The sequence below is a fragment of the Pholis gunnellus genome (assembly GCF_910591455.1).
Source record: "Pholis gunnellus genome assembly, chromosome: 2".
Taxonomy (NCBI): domain Eukaryota; kingdom Metazoa; phylum Chordata; class Actinopteri; order Perciformes; family Pholidae; genus Pholis; species Pholis gunnellus.
In genome coordinates, this window is record NC_136536.1 from 18,231,317 (window position 1) to 18,253,643 (window position 22,327).

The following is a 22,327-nucleotide window of genomic DNA, read 5'->3' on the forward strand; positions in this document are numbered from 1 at the left end:
CCTCCCTGCCAGCTCCGCTCAGTTTCACCTTTTTGAAAGCAAACATTAGAAACATGTTTTTTCACTCTCAAACCTCACGTTAACCTTAAATGAGCCTCTGTAACAGCGCGCGCGCACGCACGCACGCACACACACACACACACACACACACACACACAGTCTCAGTCTCTCTCTCTCTCTCTCTCTCTCTCTCTCTCTCTCTCTCTCTCTCTCTCTCTCTCTCTCTCTCTCCAACAGCCTGGTCGGCTTGTTAGGGGACATTTGTAAATTTACGCTATAGAATATAACCTGGCTCATCTCCACAATAGACCTAAGGCTACACCACTTGTACTCAGGTATTTATATATTTGAATCTATACGTTTGCTCGCCAGCAGAGTGGCGCAGCGGAAGCGTGCTGGGCCCATAACCCAGAGGTCGATGGATCGAAACCATCCTCTGCTAAGTGTTTTTCCTCGCATTTGAGCGGTGCATTCCTTTGACTTACACATTAACGTGAACTGATCTTTTCCTATTAATGAAAAACAACCTTTCACTGCGGGTTTCATTGCATGTCTTGATTCACTTTTGAGGGTCGAGCGCCACACTTAGCCTGAACGTGTAAAACCAGTAATTATAGAAAATAAAAATGACATAACACACTTTACGAAAATGATAGAATGGGGGAGGCTGTGTGTTTTTCTTGTCGCTCAATGAACGGTTCACAACTGTCTGTACAAGAAAATGTTTTGATGCCGTAATCAGGACAGTTTGTCCGTCGTTAAAGAGTAACTTCACATCTTGATTTTGCCGACATCACAGTTGGGAGTGTCTACAGTGCAACAGAGTTCACGTCTGACTAAATCCAGAAGTGAACTGTGGATGACTGTGCTGTTTTTGTTCACATCGCCAATACTTCCTGTTTAAATCTGATCTTACACAGTCTAACGCAACATCCAACATGTTTTTATTCCTTTCTTTTTGCCAGTACACGTTTTTAAATATATTTCTTGATCACTCGTTTTTCGGCACATTCACTCTCATACACCTGCCCTGCCTGAGAATGACTGGCACATTCTGTTAAGAAGTGCAGCCTAAAAAGCCTAAAACATAGTTCATAGATATTCGTCTGCAAACTGCCGTCTTGAGCTCATGATGTGTCTTATATATGAAAACTGTACATTCTGATTACAAATAGTTAGAAATACACAGAGGGAAGGGAGGGACATATTTTCGTTCACATGTCTGTCTGTGTCACCTACAGTACACCAACAATGTCACTGTCACTTAATCCAACACACAGAGTTCAGCAGAGAAACAGGACAGACAGAGATGACTCAATTATGAAAAGCCAACTCCCGTCTTCGGTATGTAACTATACGAGTGGAGATTTATTTGTGTTATTGTGTAACTGTCTGTCCTTCCGGAGGCTGAGCAACACATTAACTGTTTCAGATGCAAGGTTAATATATCTCTACAAAGTAACTGCACAACACAGATTTATCAGTTACTGTTGTGGCCGATGAGTTCATTTGGAATATTTGTCTTGTAATATCTAGCGCTGTTCTGATTTGGTCGGCCGAGGCCCTGGTGTAAAGCATGTTGAATGGAATACTAAATAGAATGGGAGCGTAATTAATTCAATTACATAATTGTTTACCTTGCTACGACAAAATGGCTGCTGTGAAAAGGGCCTTTGGACAGCAGCGTGGTGCAGTGGAAGAAAGCTGCACCTAAAGCCCAGAGGGTGATGGACTGAAACCATCCTCTGCTAATGATGTTTTATTGGAAGCTGGGCAATCTTTATCAAATCTCAAATACTTCATGACAGAAGAGGTCAAAAATGGTGCAAATTGTGGAACAGTTACATTTATTGTCTGGGAATGTGTGAGAAGTGTATGCATATACACAGTGGAAAGGTGTTGATGTATTTCTTTCGAAACAAAATGTTGCGGTGATTGTTCCGTCGGCCATCTTAAAGCCTTAACTGTCACCCCTGGATGTTTTTTCCGGCCCTGTTGATGCACTGGGATGACTGAACTGTCCTGTAAAAGCGAGCAGTCCTGTAGGTTCAACATTCACTTGCATCTGGGTTGATTTCCTGAGAAGAGATATGAACAAAGAAACAATTAATATTTCTTGAAACGCTATTGTTCACTTTATATTCAGTGAGATGTCGTGTAAAAGCATTAAGGGAGTACTCCACGGATTGTTGCATGGCACTCTAATAACAGTTTAAAAGTCAAATCAAAATCAATGCAGCAGAACCGCAGATTCTTCATCCTGGAAAAACACAACGCCACCCAACTTATTTTCATTTTCTAACTTAAGTCTTAAATCTTCAGCTGCAAGCTGACCCTGACTCAAGTGCTATCTTTTGAAACTCTAAAAACTCTCGGTTTAAATAGTTGTGTTTTTTTCTCATTATGTCTACAGATGAACTTGGAAGCGAGACATTGTGTACCTCCAGAGGCCTTGGCAGCGTGCTGAGGCAGCGCTGGACAGCATGATGGACCGACGGTAAGAGACAGGAAGTGGACACGCTGTCTGTTCTACAACTCTGAGTCTGGAGCTGAGATAAAATTCTCTCTGTTGACACAGAGAGGGCATCAAGATCGCACACTTAATGCTTTGGTTTGAACGTTTCAGGTATTTATTTCATGCACACCGCGCAGACCGTTTGGGTACGTTCAACCTGTCTGATCGCTTGTGTTTGGTGTGACATAATAAAAACTACTTACTGTCAGAGTTCAGAAAGGAATAAACAGCTTCAAGGGAGAAGAGACATAGATGAGTCATGCTATCAGAGATTTAAACATGAGTATGAAACATGAAGCTGACCTGGGCACGCTGCCAGAAACACGCCGACACCTTGAACTTCCAAGTCTTCTGCAACCTAGTGAATCTCACACACACACACACACACACACACACACACACACACACACACACACACACACACACACACACACACACACACACACACACACACACACACACACACACACACACACACACACACACACACACACACACACACACCATTTTTTTTTTTTGCAGTTATATTCAAGCACATGTTGACTCCATGAGTCTAATGAATGAATTTACTTCTTCTTTTATCATTAAGGTCAAAGAGGAGGACGAGATAACAAACTCTATTTGTATGACTCTTCTATTTACGAGTCAAAAGCTGTTAGAAGTGTGTGTGTGTGTGTGTGTGTGTGTGTGTGTGTGTGTATGCAACCAAGAGAGTGTGTCTCATATTTTCATTATCTCACGTGCACTTACAGGTCGTCTAGTCTGGCCTTAAATAATACTCGTGAATGTCTTTGATGAGCAGAAAACCGAAGCTGATGTTCCCATCAGATCAAATCAAACTGCAAAATTGAGTCAAGGCTAAAAATAGCAACTAGCGTGTTTCATTGTTTTGTTTTTCAGGTTTTAAAAATCTTCATCACACATAACGTTTCATCTTTTTCACTAGTAGAAAGGGCTTCTATAGTAGGTCTGTTCTAGGAAAGATCATTTGTTGCATCAGAGATTATGTGCGTTAAACTCCCGGTATGAGAACGCAAACTGAAGTGAAGTGAAGCTCGACAAGCGACAGACGGTCTCAGACAAAGAAAAGAGCACCGCCTGCAGAAATCAAAGTAAAGGTTCCAGGTACAGATGCATCAGTAGCATCACCCACACTGTTTGATTGACGGAGCAAAAATGAAACTGAATACGAGTTCAAACACGTCACTCCAGTTCTCTTCTCTCACCTTGCAAAGTGCCGACATGGCCACAGAGTCCATGAAGGTGACTGAGCTGAGATCCAGAACCAAGCAATGAGTGTGTGTCGATGTCCGGCCTGAGGAGGAGGAAGAAGAAGAGGTGTGGACTCCAGCTGGGTTCTCCTTCTGACCACGACTCACTGTCTGGATGTGGTGAGGAAAAGTTACACAAGGTTAGTCAGAAACACACAGCAGTGTGTTTCCTACATTTCCTAGCGTAGGTGCTGGCATTGAACATATTGATTGATTCTGTCACTCAAAATCGGCTCTTGTTTCGCTCTCTTCTTTCTCCCCAGTCATAACTATTCCATCCTGTGTGTGTGTGGGTGTGTGTGTGTGTGTGGGTGTGTGTGTGTGTGTGTGTTTGTTGGCACCTGTTTAATCTGTGTGAAGACCAGTTCAGAGTTGGCAAAGTAAATAGGACTGGAATAGGAGAGTATAGTCACCCCGGGAACTGGCTTTGCCTGTTAAAAAAAACGCACAACAAAGACACACATGCAGTCAATGCATTTAACATTGTGCAGAAGCTCCATTTTATAACTTGGCACAATAGTGACACCCTGGAAAGAAGGCCAGGACTTACAACAACCAGTACTGTGCATTAATTAGTGCAAAAAGTTCTCGGACCAAACAATAAACCAGTTTAATGAATATCTAGTTCGGAGATACAACAGATCTTCTGTTTACTTTAACTTGTCTGGCTCTAAAGTGCGAGATGAAAGACAATAATAAAGAAAGAATAAATGCAGAATTAATTAATATGGGGGGGGGGGGGGGGGGGACTTCTACAAAGAAAGTCAGTGCATACACCATCACTAATGCACGACAGATACTTGACAAAGTACACAGAGGGAAGTGCTGCAGCAGCCAGCAGTGAAACAGATTGAGGAGAGAATCAAGCGGAGGGAACAGAGAGCGAGGAGTTGACAGGAATTCACTGACGCTCGGAGCACAAACAGATTGCCTTTGGTGACAGTTTGGTGTTTTTGATGTGTGGCAGATGGTGGTTTTCAGACAGGGATGTATTTCTACTGTGTTTTGGCTGCGTGACAGTTGTTCATTAAGTCGATAAAAGACTGACCTTCACTGAAGAATTTGGTTGGCTTGGTTCTTCGTTTACATGTCGGGGGACACCGCAGTTTAATGGCCTGCTACAGAAATACCAACTCAAATCATTTCCAAACCTATTTTTAGTATAAACTTTAGGATAAATGTATTCTTTTCAATTGCTTATTTATTCAGATTGGCATTGATCTACATCCTGCACATTAGTACCCATCAAATGCTTGCTGTGTTGATGTGCATTTGCATTGCGGATGCTGTGATCCATTTGGAATAGGGGTGCGTTTCATGAGCAGCTACGGGACAGACTGTGGAGAATTCATTAGTGACTGTGTTTCACACTGATGGCATTTTAGATATGCTAGTCCACAGCCTGCAATCAGCTAAGATCATCGGGTGTCATGTAAGGTTAGTGTGATTCATCTTCCTATCTGGAAAGCGCCATGAGTCATGCCTTGGCACACTGAAGGTGTGTAATGACCTGCTGCCCAATAATCAACGATTACATTATTAAATTATAGTTATTGTTAAATTAGACACAACTACAGACATAGGTCTTTTTCGCTGCATTACTTTTCTTCAGTGTTAAAAGTGGCTGCCTCTAATTGACCTATAATAACTTATATTATTAAGAAAAAAAGTTTGGTAAATGGTTTCTGTGACTGGGCTGCAGAGAAAGGAAACAATAGAAGTCCATAGTGTGGGAGCAGATTCAAATAGAACCAACTAACTGCTTTTATCTGAGGATTTGTATTAAATACCATCTACGACGATGGATTCAAGTAGAGAATCGGATGTTTTGGATTTGTTTTATTGTATTCCTCGATTAAAACGTATGTTAGTCAGCTCACCTCCATCTACTTCTACCCCAGTGCCCACGTGCAGATTTTTAAACAAAAAATGTGTTATGGCTGGTGGAGGAAAACAAAACCTCCAAATAATATTTTGGGTAAAACGAGGACAGTCAGAGGAGAGTTGAGATATTGAGCGAGTGAGTTCCTGCTTGTAATTGATTTGTTTGGTCTGGGTACAAACAGCTGCTGCCAGATGATCAATGTCATCTCCTAAATGTCATCTTCTGAATGTTTACAACAGTTTTTAAAGCATTTTAAAAGCTCCAACACCACGTTCTTCAACTAAACTATAACAGAACAGTAATGGCACAAGTCAGGCAGATAGAAACATGGTGGGAATACAGAGGTGGGAGTCAGAGTGTTTTCTTTAGCTTTCCTGGTTACCAAACTTTAACCAAACGTTTTTTTTGAAAACGTATTCTCGTGAGACCTGTGAGACGGATTGATCTTACCTCAGTGTAGAGTCCCACATCTCTGTAACAGTCTGTATGAGGAATACGACCCAAAACAACAGTGGAGGAGCTGAAAGACGTGGACAAGATGAAAGTAATAGACAGGGGAATATTAATGAGAGTGCACATCTGCCTGGGAGAGGAGGAAAGGTTTTTAAGATGAAAACACCATTCTCATTCTTTGTCTATTCCCCGCTTCCTACCCCTCTAACACAGGCGCCCATCTACACCCATCTTCAAACTCGGCCTTCAGTTTTGTGACTGCATGTTGTACGGCTGTGATGCTATTGCGGTGAGAAAATCCGTCCGCAGACAGACAGACAGACAGACACCCACTGTGGTGGGTAGTTCCCGCTACAGTAGGTGTCTCCAGGACAACATTTGGTCATGATGACTCACACACAGACTCCCCTGTTGAAAACAATAACCAGCATCGCTGTCACGGCTGGTGAAAACCCCCCGTCCTCCTATGCTACCCTGATAATCTCTGAGTAAATGTACAGTAATGATGTTACATTGATGTAAAATGCCCCATGTAGCGCCTGTAAAATGATATGAACTGACTGTTGCGTCCTGTAGATGAGCGTGAGTAGAGAGAAGATGACCGCCACAGCCAGACCCAGGTCCAGGTTAAAGACCAGCGTGGAAATCAGCGTGGCTACCCACACCAGCTGAAGGAGAGGAGGGAGGAGAGAGGACCAGGATCAGATCTGTAACCATGGGTCTATGCTTTGAGCTTTGTGTAGTGTGTGTATGTGTGTGTGTGTGTAGCCCACCAGGTCTAATCTGTCAGACTTCCAGAGCACACACAAGTCTTTGAACTGAGCCATTAACCCTTGCAGGTTCACCACGATGATCACTGCCAACACCGCCTGGAACACACAGCAAGGCATTACTGAACTAAGACGAGTGAATCATACCGACAGTGAGTCTCGTCCAGGTGGAGTATGACTTGGCATTTCTTAAAACATCTTCACCGGTATTCTCTATCATTACGTCATCATTCTGTGGTGGTTCATGGCGAGCCAAGCTGGCTGGAGAACCGTCAGCAGAAACTTCTGGCGAACCTCCTTAACAACATATATAATGAACATAAATAACGTTTGTGATCTCGCGTGCATTTTACCTTTGGCAGCTGTTCAAAGAGATGACCGATCTTCAACAGGATGGTTAGAATCAACAGAGCTGATACCAATCCGGCCATCTAACACATGAGATTAAGACACAACAGAAGGACAGTAAGGAAAGGGAAGCAGTCAATAACGAAGAGGACAAAGTTATATAATGCACTGTATTAACAGATTAGCTAATGTTGCTTCCCTTCCCTTTTGGAATAGATTACATACCTGTGTTTTGACACCAGTGCTATCCTGGATCATACTGCGAGAGAAGGAGCAGCTGACAGCGAAGCAGTGGAACATTCCTCCTACGGCGTTACACAGACCCAGAGCCAGCAGGTCCTGAGGCCGAGACAGAGAGCAGCAATTTGAAAAGTACGCAGCGAGGCTGCAGCCCAGCTCAGGGATCCTGCTGGAGTTTACTCAGGGGGAACTGGTTGGCCTGCTGGATATGTCCAAGACCTCAAATAACATCTTGGGGTAAGGGTGATAATATTTAACTAACAGATACCATGAAACTTCCCCAGTTGATAACTTACATTAATGTAATTACATGTTTTTGGAAATTGATTTAAATATGCTAATTAGCCTAGCGCTCACTAGTGCACATTTTTGGTGAATATAGGAGGTGCACAAAATATTCATTCTTTATATTAAAACAGATGCAGATGTCGGAAGACTTGTTCTTACTGTTTGAAAAAAAGCGACCTCAACTTTAAACAGCTTCTCTCATCTACTCTACACATTATCGGAATCTTCATAATTATGCATGTGTGCATAATACCCACTGTTATCCCGTTTTTGCAATCTTCTAACATGCAGACCCGACGACAAAAGCTTGATCTCTCTGTGGTCCCTGGCTGAAATGCGTGAGAGTTGCAACTGCCATGAATGTACCTGACTGCTGTCCACTTGGTAGCCATGCTTGTGTGCAAACACTGAGCCCATGGCTGAGAGGAAACTGAAGCCGACCAGAGCCACTGACAGAGCTGGAATGAACAGCTCTCTGGCCTGAGAGAGAGAGGGAAGGACTGGGTAAGACAGGCTAGAGGTGAAGAGGAGGAGGAGGAGGAGGAGGAGGAGGAGGAGGAGGAGGTGGAGGAGGAGGAGGGAAAGAGATGGCAGCTTGATCAATTGAATGACTAACTGATTCCTCAAAGAAAAGAAATGAAATATACAGTAATATAAAGAATTATGACCACCAGTTAAAGGTAAATCACCCCATGAATTCTCTTTCTCTTAAAGCTATCAGGGATGACGCAATAAAGCTAACTTAAACATTATGTGCGATGAGAACAGAAGTGTGAAGGATGGGAGGTTAGAGGAAGGTGAAAGTGTCAGAAAGATGAAGAGACATTGAGCCGTAAATTGTATGGAAACAAGCAAATACATTGGTGTGCCAATATACATACAGCATATTAGCAAAGACAGTATGTGCACGTAGAAGTCAAATACATGTTACCATGTTAATGATCAATGCTTTGTAAAAGACTTTGAATTGAATTGTTCCTCTTAAAAGCAGTACTATATATCACAGTCTGTTATGAATACATTTACAGTCAAACATCTCCTGAAAGCTCACAGGCCTTCAACAAAATCAAAATCAACACAATAGTCATAGACAATATATTTATAAGATAGCAAATTGGATGACAAGGAAAAACAGACAATGCCACAGTTCTACTGACCCACTGGGTATGTGTCCCACCACCTGGACGGAGTGCTGTCTAACCAGATCCATCTGCACTGACAGGATGGTGCCCAGGACAATCTGCGGGAGAGAAACAATGAACGCGACATTTTCTGCACAGAATGTCCAGTTTGGAAAACAACAAAATACCATATTTAACATCGAAATGTCAAATCAATCAGTACGTATTTTGCAAATCATGGAGGTACACAAACACGCACATTATCGTAATCAGATACGGTTCGTCCACTGATGTAGAACGTTTGTCAGATCCCAGTGGCGGTGCAGTGATGGAGATCGTGCTCTCTCATTGGGCAGCTTCTCCCTGTCCAGATCCAAGTTCTGTATTTGCTGAGCTTTGTCTTCATAAGTGATGGATGCCAGTACAGCTGGACTATTACTAACCCCTTTGCCGTTCTCCAGTTTTAGCGCTTGTCATGTGCGTACTGTCTTTTTAGAAGGTTCTCAAAGTGAACAATTGAGATTTGGTTCACTAAGGCCCCAGGACGTTCATCATCCAGAGCAGGGGAAACATTAACCGCCCATCCCAACAGTGTTTTCACTGTATCGGGGCCGTTTCCTTTGCCTGGATTGAAGCCAGTTTCCCATAACGGACTATAACTCAACAGATCACGACGTGAAGCCTTCAGGAAAATGTTTTGTGTAAGTCTTTGTTTAGAATACCTCAACCTACCATTACATATCTCACTACGGCACCCAATTTTTAACAAATCTTTATACTCAGAGGAAATGAACCTGCTTTTGCCCTGAGGTACATTTTGTATTCTAAACTGCTGTCTCAAAATAAATAATACATAAGTATTATAGATTAAAGATTGTATTGATTCATGTTGTTTTAAAGTTCATGGTTTAAACTTTAACCATGAGGTTACCATAAAAAACACAATTTCTGACAAAGTAAAAGTTATGGAATTTAGAGTTATTTTAACTTTTCTTTTTTAAATAACATGCCAAAAGTTTGCACAATTATATTTATATTATGTTTTTAGCTACAGTAATCTACACTGAATCACTCACTTACCTATCAGCTTATGTAAACATACACACACATATATGATATTAAATGAAACAAAACACCATCAGAAGACAGAACGATGATTCATCATAGGACAGGTGCAGATATTTATTATATGAGGGGATTTGTGGTTTTGGTGATATAAACTGATTTTTATGTAACTGTGAGTCATTCATCAGTTCATCACTGTGGCATCTGTCCATCTGGGTGCGTCTTATAGACATGAGTCTACTGAGTGTGTGTGTGTGTGTGTGTGTGTGTGTGTGTGTGTATCCCTCACCAGTATAAGTTCCCATGGTATGACGACGGGCAGCTTGTTCTTAAAGCGCTCATTCAGCAATTTGCCTCCGATGAGTATCACCATGGAAACCCCGGAGACTGACAGCGCTCCTGGTACCGCACTGGTCACTCCGTGGAAAACATCATTTAATGTCTGAAAGAGAGAACACACACACACACACACACACACACACACACACACACACACACACACACACACACACACACACACACACATTCAAACATTTAGTTTAAAAACTAAAACCTTTAAAAACCAGAAACACAGCTTTATTTATAGCGAAGACGGTGTGATTTCTGTTTAAGGTGTAAACTGCTCCAGTGCAGACTGGAAGTTATGGACCAGTGAAGCTGGAGGAAAACCGGCTGAGAAGCCAAATCAAACCCATCTTGAAATACTGCCTGTGTAGAGGTGACAAGGTGCATCCGTGGAAGGGTTTGATGCCAACCATGAATTTGGCCTCCGTCGTGCCAAGAATAAATACAAAGCTATCGCTGACGCACAGCAGTCAGAGAGGCACTTTTATTGCCAAGACAACACCGCGCCAAGACAATTAATGAAATCATTAAAAAGGTGAGGAGACACGGTTAGGGTCTGCCAGTATTGGTCCAGGAGATATGACCTCCAGTCTAATGAAACAACCACAAGTCATCCTTCTGGCCTGCAGTGTGCATAAAGCTTGTAACTGTGAGGCTAACGCTACAGTTCATGCTTCTTGCTCCGTCCATCCTTCTTTTTTTCTGCTTATTTTTAGCAGGCTGTTCCAGACATCCCTCTCCCTCAGCAACATTTTCCAGCTCTTCTTGGGGAACCCCGAGAACAGTGGACCAGCTCTTTACCCTGCCAGGGGCTGTTGGAGGGGTCATGGGAGTTTGCTCATCCAGTCAACATGTGTTTCGTGGACTCAAAGAAGGCTTACGAGCGGGTTGTTGCCACGAGTCACCCGGTCCTTGTATAACCAAAGCGAGAGCTGCGTCCACAAACACGCTTTACTTTTCATTTAGCTGATATAATGACAGAAATCCTCAGGACCATGTTTCAGCTTTACAGGCATACTGACTAAACCCATATGAGAAAATCCAGAGAGGACTTCAGAGGTCAGGGATCAGCCACATAACAGCACTACAGGAGCTCATGTGGCTTAAAAGTTGAAGCTTGGGATGTTTCAACTGACCCAAGCTGAAGGCAGCAGTCCGGTGTGTCTCTGTGCAGGTATTCCAGTCATCAGTGGCAGCTGCAGGATCATCACATGCAGACCAGCTGCTGTGGTGTAGCCTCTGATTACAGGTGGAGACAGCCAGCGACCCGCACCACCTCCACGCAGCAGGTACATTAGGAGCTGAGGGGAAACACACACACACACACACACACACACACGTACACCAACACTCAGAATGCAGAGAGACAATAATGACAATTTATGTTTTCCACCACTGAAAATGTTCTGCTATAAATCTCCACTTTAGCTACAGAAAACATATTGATCGATTTGAAGTGCATGGGTGGCACCGAGACTAAATCTTTGCCCACCTCCACAGAGAGGATTTAAATCCACGGCAGGAACCCAGTGCGGAGAGGAAAGAATACCAAAAAACTAAACAGACTCAGCGAGACCTTTTTTTTCTTCTTTCCAGTTTTGAAGCTTTGGGGCAGATTTGTTTATTTTAATACCTCAAGTTGACCTGTGATGAAGAAGAGTGAGAGTTTGGGAAACTCAGCAGGTTGTGTATGCACAACTGTAGATGAACTAATAAAAACAAATGTGATACTTTCGTGGATGTCTGCAGGGAAATTCTCTTTTTTTGTGAGCCTGTGCAGTCTGTTTGTCCATGTATTGTCTACTGTGTGTGTGTGTGTGTGTGTGTGTGTGTACCTGTATGAGGCCACAGAGGAAGGTGAGTTGTACAGCCACGTTCACTTTGGCTGCTTCCACATCAATCTGACTCTCTTCAACACCATTGTTGAGCAACTCCACTTTGGCCGTCACAGACCCAATCATGATGGCCAGGATGGCAAAAGTACCTGTCACACATAAACAGACACACAAACCGTTACACAACTACTCAGCTCCCTTAACGCTAGAGTCTTAGATGCCTATTCCAGAAAAGTAAAGGTTGACAGTCACCAATGGAGATGTGTCTGGAGGTGCCGAAGATGAAGTAGATGAGCAGAGGATAGAAAGAGCTGTAGAGACCAAACGCTGGAGGAACTCCCACCAACATGGCGTTGGCCATACCTGGGGGAGAAGAAGAGAGGCCGAGGTGAAAAGTGTGGCTTGAATGAGCAGCTAGAGCGTGTTACTAAACGCTATGAAAATCCCTGTGTCATTAAAAAACTCAACTTTCTTGTCAGAGAGGTTTTTAGGAGTTTTAGAGGGTCTCCGCACTCATGAAACATTCCTTTCCTACCAAGGTACACGGGCCAATAAAGTTAGTGTGAAAAGATGAATAAAAAGTAGGCTACAACGCAGCAGTTGTTCATTGTTTAAACACACGATGTGACCAGAGATACACTTTCATGTACGACTGCACCCTTTCAACATGGAGTTACAGTTGAAGTTCTTGTTGGCAGCTTGTAGTTGTTAAGGCTCTTAACGTGATCATCATCCTCACCCTGTGGCAGCTGTATGATCCCAACACTGATGCCAGACACCAGGTCCCCGACAGCGTTTTCTCTGATGGAGTAGCGAGGCAGCCATGACAGGACAGGAAAAAAACCAAGCAGCAAGCTCTTCAACCTGGGACCGGAACAACTGGAGGAGCACACACAGTCACACACTCAGTCACACACAGCTTCAGATCAAGTGCCTTAGACATCTGTTAGCCCTTAAAAATGGCTGAGGGCACAAACTGACTCACAGAAGGGCAAAAATACTAAACCCATCCTTTGACTTACCAACATTGTGCCTTCACCCTCTCCAACAAGGACAGGGACGGCTGTTCTACCCGTTGCCCGAGGACATCCAGCTGCGCTTCGTCCAGGGCAACAGTGAGATAAGGTTGCCTGTAGTGAGGAAGGCCATTTTGCTCAACGCTGTCCATCTGAAATCAATGTCAAAGATTACTGGCAGTACAGTCTAGTTTCACTTTGTTATTGTCACAATGCTGTGTGTGTCTTAAATGTGTCTCACGCACTTTTCTTGTGGTGTGTATGAAGTTACATGACAAAGACAACGGGCAGCAGAAACTAACGTAGATACAAAACAAACCACGGCAGTGAGAGAGAGAGAGCGGCTGACCTATTCTGTATCACCACGAAGCTGCACAAGTACAAAGAGTTGACATGTGCGGCAGTGTGCATGTATGAGGATAACGCACACACACACACACACACACAACTCCACACACTCTCACACGTGAGTCGGGGAAGGTTGAGAACAGCCTTGAACTCTGCACATTACAGCGAGTTACAACCCCTTTTCTCCTCCCATTCACCCCCCATTCAGTATGTCTGAATGCCTCTATTATCACAGCTCAGCTTTCAGAGACTCATGGTCTGACTGTGTGTGTGTGTGTGTGTGTGTGAAAGAGCGAGCGAGAGAGAAAGAGACCAAATGAAAGAGATGTTCTCTGTTTTAATCTACTTTAATGTATTTTGCACAATTGCTAATTTATGAAACTGTGAAAATGTAATATTTGAAAAGAAGACATGGGGGAAATGAAGAATAACCGGCAGATGTATACAAATAAAATAATAAAGCCAAATGGAATGAAAAGAGAGAGAGAAAACTTAATTTCACCACAATAAGAAATTGGAACAGCAAACTTTAAAGAAACAAATTGTACAAAGAGAAAAGGCTGCAGATCCTCAGGTCATTAAAAATAAATAAAGCCTTCAAAAGAAACTTTATGAACAGAAACTCCAAGAGAGAGAAGTTTAACATCTGCCCACAGTATTGAATTACAAGCTTACAAATACAAATGTAATTTTTGCAATGATTAACCAGAACATATAACACATTTATTTTACCATTGAATACTCAAATTAAAGATGATTTATTGTGTAATACTCATAATATCAAAATCGGTTAAAGTTATTGATTACATATGGTACATTTTACATACATACATGTAAAATAACAAAAGTGACCTCCCATTGATTGGATAGTTATATGAATTTAAAGGATATATCAAGACTCTCAAACTTACACAAAGAAAAGGGATAAAATTTCAGGCTATATCGTTGCCTAATGTAAGGCCTGAAGGTACTATCGTTGTTATAATTGCCAGATATAATTAAGACACAATAGATAGAATTAAGACCGTATTAATAACTACGGGTGCATTTTAGGCCGACTTCGTCTGTGTAGCCCACGCTAACATGAACTACGATTGTAAAGACAATTCTAAGGAATAACTTAACCAGGTCACACGTAGTGTTGAGCAGACCTTATTTCATTTTCTTCACTTTTCAAACAACATACAGCACAAAAGAAATCAATCTAACTTTTATCAAAATTCTTCTTTGTCAAAATCACTTCCATACAAACTTAAGTTCATTCACATTTTCAAAAGAAAAACATTCATCAAAACAAAGAATTGCAACGTCCCGTTACTCCTCCTGAGTTATAAAACCGGTGTCCCAAAAAGGAGTTACAGATGTAGTTCCTGGTTTGTGTGTGAGGGAACTCAGTCTCATTAGAAGAGTCTGGCGGGTGAATTGAAGAGAGGAGAGAGTCAAGGCTGGGAGAACAGAGGGGTATTCATGAGACTGTGTTCTCATACTATTTTTGAAGTGGGGAGAGCAAAGAGGGGTAACATTTCGAAATTGCGAAGCCAGGACAACTTCGTAAGAGGATCCAATAATATGAATCTCCAGGTATCGAGCAGCTCCAATCAAACCATCACAAGAGTCATGAGGAAAGAAAAAACAATCAAACCCGCTCACGATGTTTGCCGGAGTTCTGATGCAGCTTCAGGGATTCTTCACTCCACCTAAAGCTTGCTTCTAAGTCACGTCACTCTTTACCGGAAATGTCTCTTCTCCCTCCAGCTGTCAGCGACGTGGGAATAGATAAGATCCAAAGGATACTAATACCCTAACCCCAGCCACAGCCTGTTCACCATGCTGCTGACAGTTTCTGTACCTCAAGATTACAGAGCAGCTTCTTTCCTCAGGCTGAGAGACTCCTTAATTCCTCCTTCACCCTCCACCATGTAATGTAGGTTTTTTTTTGTGCATTTTATTATGTTGCGCAACCCTGTCGTACAAGGACAATACGTGAACCTTGTACCTTGAATGAGAGTAGAGCAGACATTGAAATGTTTGCTGTGGTCATGTGATTAAAGGAAAACGCAATAGTTGCTACACAACAGACATCAGTGGGACCGTAATGTGTGTTTACACATACCAGCGTATATCTATCTCGCTGCATCAGATCTGACAATGGTTTCAAATGCAGCACCAATAAAACAGACTCTTCAGTAGTGTATCTGTCTCAGGAGCAGCAGGAGGTTTCGGACGCGCTCGGCCCGGCAGCGAGGCGACTGGTGCAGCGGCAGCTCGAAGAAGGAAAAGGTGAAGCTCCGAGAGAAACTCAGGTTGGTGACGGGACGCAGTGGCGGGAGACGGGGGGGACGGGGCTCTCGGCGCTGGGCATGCTGGGGCATCAACCTCCGCCTCGCCCGCAACCCTCTCCCCCCTCCACCTGCAGAGACAGAGAGGGACCGACATGGACGAATAGAAAACTATGAAGAAGGACAGGACCCATAATCCTCTACAGCAGGGGTCCCCAAACTTTTTCCTGTGAGGGCCACATCACTGAACATATCGTTTGACCTAGGGCCCGATTATGGGGGGGGTGGGGTGCTACTCGCAGGTGAGCGACTGTTGCATCGTGCGCGCGGATCGGGGCGGAACACCGCCGTGCGCGATAAAGAGAGCAGGGGAATTGAAAACGCGCGACCATGTAGTGACAGACATGACATGCCGGCGTGTAAATAAATTAAGCACAAGTACTCGTCCTTCAAGCTCCCGTCTCTCGGCTCTTCTACTTCTTCTACTCTTCTACTTCTACAGGGTGCGCGCATGACAGCTCTCATCTCGTTCGCCCCCTGGTGGTTGGCTGATTCAGGAAGCGTTTGATTTGATATGTAGCAGAGCACGTATTTTAATATCGCAGACGATCATGCTCATTTAATCGTGGCAGCCAAAATCGTGATCGAGATTAAAATTCGATTAATTGTGCAGACTGAAAAAAAATCCTAATGCGTCTCTGGTATTGTTCAGGGGGCCGGACCAAATGTGGAGGCGGGCCGCATCCGGTCCGCGGGCCGTAGTTTGGCGACCACTGCTCTACAGGCTTACTGTTTATCATTTGGCTGATTAGATGTGTGTCTGTCTGTGTCTGTGTCTGTGTGTCTGTGTGTGTGTGTGTGTGTGTGTGTGTGTGGAAATGTGAGTACATATGGTTTTTGTATTGGATCCTTTATTCTCTTTATGTCTGCCTTGTAAAGTACTTTGTAATTGCTCTCCATTTGATAAGTGCTACATAAATAACCTTCAGAATTATTATCAACAAGCCTTTTCTGCGAGGTGTTTGTGCTCTTTGATCAGGGGACAGCCAGGTGTTTCCAATCATGTCCTGAGTCTTGCAGTCGGTGGAGAGCAACTGTGGCCCTTTGGCTCTAAAAAAAACTGCAGCAGCCTCTATCTCATGTGTGCATGACGCAAGAGCAAGTCAGGATCAAGCCCCCGGGAAGGACGCCAGGCTTTGAAGAAAGTTTTACAAAGTGGTCAAACGGTGGGCCCGTCGCATGATGCAATGGGGCCCAAAAATACTTTTCATATAGACTTACGCTGGGAAAGAGACGTCTGTTTACAACGGATTCTATTTTTGAGGCAGATCAACTTCCCAATATAAAAACACTTGAATAGCCCTTGTCTAAATCATTAAGTCCTAAAAAAATGCACTAATGGACCAAAGCAGATTTATTTTCCTCTGTTCATAGAGAGACTGGGCCGAGGGCTGGGAGGGGGGGTTAAAATAAAGGCAAGTGCGCTTGCTCTATGGACACATGGATGCGGAAGATCGCCGGAAGACCGGATCAAGTCGGACACAAATCTAATTGACATGCATTGTGAGGCGTTTGTAATCTGTCCAGTGCAGGCATGGCTCATCTCCATCGAGCCTATTTTGTCATGTCAACGCAGCACAGTTGTTAATGACAACATTAACTGTGGCTTATTTCTATGAAAGTGTCCTGGTAAGTCACGGCAGTGTAACAGGACACTGACACTGAAGCAGCTAAATGGAGTTCAGCCACCATTAATTTCATTATTAACACCTGTGCCTTCACTACTGTTACATGCCCAATGTCTTCAGTGGAACAAATCCAGCTAGATTAGCTTGTGCTAATGTTACCGTAGCTAATGTTTGTCAGGGAAAGTCCATTTAAAAGTTACTGTGTATATTAGCACGTAATAATACTGGGTTTGTCAGCTGACAGAGCAGTTTAGCAATTTAGCATTAATAATGAAAACTAAACAATTTATATCCAATGTTACCTAGCTAAAATGAGTTAGCTATAGCGAATAGTTAGCTAGGTTATGAGCGTTAGCTCGCTCGAACGGTTACCTTAACGTGCCTTTCGTGCTATTTCAGATCCAATAAATTACATTGTTTTGATAGTTTGGAGTATCTTCATGTGGACCTGAACACACTAATTGTTCCAGACATACCTGAGGTGTCCTGAGGGACTGCACCAGGTGGAGATGGAGCCTCAGAGCTCAAACTTGAAGTTGAAACCTCCTCGTCTTCGTTCTGTCTCCCACGATAAGGAGTGACCGGCGTGGGCTGAGGAGCAGGAGGGGGTGAAGGTGGGGGTGGGGGTGGCGGGGCTCGTGGAGGGGCTCGTGGAGGGGGAGTCGGGGGGATTGAGGCAAAGGAGGACTCGCAGAGGGCCAAGCCTCCCCACGGTGTCATGGTGGTGTCCGAGACGAGGATGGAGGAAGGCCCCGGATGAGGGTGAGCCGTGGACGAGGCGGCGGATGAGGACGACTGCTGCTGGCTGCGTTTTCGTTGATTAACCTGATGGGGGCGCTGGAGAGCAGGGGACGAGAGCGATGGCTTGGCTGTAGAGAGAAGGGGGAGATTAACTAAAGTGGGTTAAAAAAGTTTTATTTTTTCATTTCCATAACACATATCAAAATTATAACTTTGTGGTTAGGTTTAACCAAAATATATTTTTCAGATTTGTTTTGTCTCCTTCGATGATCTTCAGTGCATCCTGAACACTGTATCGTTCATTGTTATCGTAATGCAACAAAATGTAATGAAAATACTTAAATAGGATCGTTGTTTACATGTGTTTTGAATTCAACAACAGAACATATTTTAATTAAAACTAATTGAATCAGCTAAATCAGCAGCTCATACCTATTTTTCTTTTTGTGACAAATACGTCACATTGGTTTTTCTGAGACAATTATAAGGTTAAAAGATGCCTGATATAACATTTTCATAACTTTATATACATAAATGTGTTTGAGAAACATGGTTAGAACAGCTAGGATGTAATGTAGGACTTGAAATTAGCTAGTTCTGTCAAATGTGCCGTTTTGGAAGTGATGTCATGGGTACACAAATGAACTCACTGTCACATGACCTCACCAGGATGTTCAGTACCTGTCACTTAGAGACATCAAGGATAAAGCTGTATAAGGAACTTTCCAGGATAATTAATGTCCGTGACAACTGTGGGTCACCGTGGGTTCTTCGGGGCTAGAGAACTAGAGTTCTCTCTAGTAGAACTAGAGTAGAACTAGAGTTCCTCCCTGCCTCTAGCCTCCTGGATTGATTCATTACCAGTTGCCTGGCCAGCCGTCTTCCTTTGATTCCTGCTGTAGGTCATAGTGATCTGGATGCATTCTTTACCCGCTATACATCGTACACACATCTGCTCCTGGCCCTCTACCTATTCCCTTCAGTGTCCCCCCCCAACTTACCTTATAATTAGGTTTATGTTTACATCATATTTTACAGAAAACAGCAGCATCAGTTTTGGAAAGTATGATGAAATATGAATGTTTATTTCTGTCAAATAAACAGATTGCTCGACCAGAAAGTAATATACTGGCCTGGAGCTTTTCAAGTAATTCAAGTAAACTGTTGCACAGAAAATCCCCTTCTGTAAAAAAGGTGCTAAGTGATATCAAAGGCCAGCAACAGCAAATAAGACAAACATAAACTACTGTAATAATAAGCTATTAAAGAGGTTTGCCTGAAGCTCCATTATGGTTACATATTACCATATTACACAGACATTATTTAGAAAAATAAATTAAGATAATTATATATATTTGAAAAGTAAATGGATTCAAAAGTAACTTAATTTATGTCACATTAACGCCTCAATTGTAGCATTATTTAGATTGACACCTGATAGTATAAAAAAAAAAAACCTTTGCACTTTGAGATATGACCTGAACAATTACAATTAAATTAACAAAAACATCTGGTAAGATATTATCATTATAGAATAATACGGAGCTCCAAAATATACTTCTGCATAATAACCTAAATGGAGAGTTTAGTGCTTCTTGACTGGATCACCTTTTGTTTTACTTCCAGATGAGCCAATGAGAGGCAGCCGGTCACGTGACATCACCAATCCGGGAGCCTGGGCAGAAATAAGTGTTTCACATGTTTACAGTTTACAGTCTTTCATCATCAGAACAGTTCATACACACTGCAAAACAAATATGCATTCATTCTGGATGACAATATCAGCATGGCTCTAAGGTAATGATGGTAAGTACCGTTCAAGTTTGTTTGCCACAGAGCTGAGTTTCTGCAATAATCCAAATTTCACCGGAAAAATTGTCTTTTTGTCGAGGGAACCAGTGCGATGCTAACTTCCGGGTTGGCCTGCGGAATACATCATACCGTCACCACTCTATATGTCAACATCCACTACATAGCTTGACACAAACAAAACCTACAGATTGTCACTGAGTGTGCTCGCATGCTGACGAAAGCCTATAAGTGCAGCCTCACAGGGCCGCTAACACGGCTGTAGACTCTTAGTCTTGTTTCTTTATTCTCTACTCGAAAAATTAAGAAATTATTTTTCAAAACACCTCACCCCTAATCACATGTTCCTTGAACTACCCACAGAATATATAACTGTAATAAGAGATATCCTGATAAGATGTAGGACTGAAAACATAACCACTTGGCAGAGGTCACAATTAATGTTGGATGTGTGTAAAACTGTAAGGACACAGCTCTCTATGTGAATAATATGTGCAGAGGCACCCAGAAAGCAAATATTAAAGCATGTAAATGCACTTAAATCTCAGAAATATTGATCAAAGTCAGTCAGTTTGTGTCAAATGCTACATTTAGCTCTTCTGTGAGTATGAGTGACAGTTTGAAATGAGGAATAAGGAATAAGGAATGGTAAGCGCTCTGTCCTTGCACCAAATGTGCTGATAAAGAGAGAAAGATAAGAAAAATCTTCTTGACACTGAGTTCATAAGAAGCTAACATTTGCACGAGTCAAATAAACACAGCGAATGGCACATCGTCAGGAGTAGTGATGGAGAGCTGTGAGAGAGTGTGTGTCTATACCTCTTTGATGGTTGTAAACTGTCGGCCCTTCTGCACTTTGACGGACCAACACTTATTCCTCCTCCTCCTGGGTCAAGCAGAGCGTGCCTCACAGATACACACTCGCACGCACAAGGGTCGCCGAGGGACAGTCTCCCGCCCGGCCCTTCATCGGCATGGCCGCTGATGACTTCTTCTCAAGCTGGCTTCCATAACTCACCTCCTCTCTCTGCGCATGTTGTTTGAAGGCTGAAGATGACTTAATTAAAAACACAGTCTCCCCTTAAAACATCAAATGCATCCCAGAGAACACATCCTGTTTCATGGAGAGCGTCTTCCTCCCTGTGTCTCATCTTACACTCCCCTCATCAATCAGTCCTCTACTTCACTTTTCTGCCTCGTCTGTCTTCCCCCTGCTTTCTCTTCCGTGACCCACCTAACATCGGCAATAAGGCTCAGTGCATCAGGTGCCCTCTCCATTTCTCCCCCCTCGCTGCCCTCACCTTTACCGTGTCAGCACCGGTGCTGTCACTCTCCCTCCACCTTTTTCCTCTCGGCCTTCCTCCCACCTGTAAGTGATCGTGGTGGTTACACACTTCGGCTCTTGCCTTGCATCCCCTATCCCCCTTTTTCTTTTTTTCCTCCTTCGCTGTTCATTTTCAGGATGACATTAGCATTTCCTTTGCTCTCTTTCTCTCCATTGTGAGTGGCAGGTGGTGAGATGGGTGCTGGACAAAAGGCAACGTGAGACGAGACTAAAATATTAAAATATTCATGGCTACCTGCAGTCGGCCCCTTCATGGGCTCTGACCCCCACCTAGCCCTCCACACACCGACACACACACACACAGATTGACAAACGGGTTTCCAGGCCGGCATACACACATCTCATTTAGCAGACGTCTTCAGTAACACCAGCATTTCAGACCAACACACACACACACAAAAGGGACAAAGGTGCACACTTCATCTGATTTTTGCATTGAAATTCCAGGCAGGTGATTGTGAATCAACACACTCTGTATGACATTTAACGTGGTGGCACAAGGTAACACGCCGCTCGTCGTCTCACACGTCATCTGACACGGCTACATTAGCATAGCAGGCAGACACACGCACACCAAAAATATGTGTGCAAAAGAAAAAAAAACTGTGCACAGTCCCATGTCACCCTGCCACTTAAGCAGTATTAGCAATTCATATCACAACACGTCTCTGCTTCAACGGTGCTAAATTAGCATATCAGAACACATGCACATGCATGGAAACACCAAAGTGTGCATGCACATCACACACACACACAGTTGTCTATAGTTATGCTCTTTACAATTAATGCAGAGCGTGACTAGAAAAGCAGATACACTGACTGATGCATTATTACCTACACACCTAACACCAACTTTAAGCCTAATACTCTAAACTTAGTTGTAACTCTTAACAGAATATTAAGTCTAAACTCTGAGAAAGCCTTTGAAGAAGTGAGGACCAGACAAAAGGGGGACATTTTATCTC

The 22,327-nt window shown here is 43.1% G+C and overlaps 1 protein-coding gene and 1 long non-coding RNA gene across 2 annotated transcripts; one reads left to right on the plus strand and one right to left on the minus strand.

Annotated features, from left to right (window-relative positions):
- Positions 1-1,993: 1,993 nt before the first annotated feature.
- Positions 1,994-13,304, minus strand: slc26a6.1 (solute carrier family 26 member 6, tandem duplicate 1; the record flags this gene model as incomplete). The annotated part of the gene is made up of 18 exons (XM_079174968.1): positions 1,994-2,078; positions 2,442-2,566; positions 2,819-2,873; positions 3,742-3,897; positions 4,128-4,217; positions 6,122-6,191; positions 6,686-6,792; positions 6,898-6,993; positions 7,248-7,325; positions 7,468-7,581; positions 8,137-8,284; positions 8,928-9,010; positions 10,246-10,398; positions 11,438-11,602; positions 12,137-12,285; positions 12,389-12,499; positions 12,876-13,015; positions 13,159-13,304. 18 exons carry the CDS (start codon positions 13,302-13,304, stop codon positions 2,049-2,051), a joined length of 2,016 nt encoding a protein of 671 aa, XP_079031094.1. The 3' UTR covers positions 1,994-2,048.
- Positions 3,775-8,279, plus strand: LOC306707536. Its single transcript, XR_013767426.1, has 3 exons — positions 3,775-3,926; positions 6,964-7,719; positions 8,062-8,279. It is a non-coding gene; the product is annotated as an uncharacterized lncRNA (long non-coding RNA).
- Positions 13,305-22,327: the final 9,023 nt, after the last annotated feature.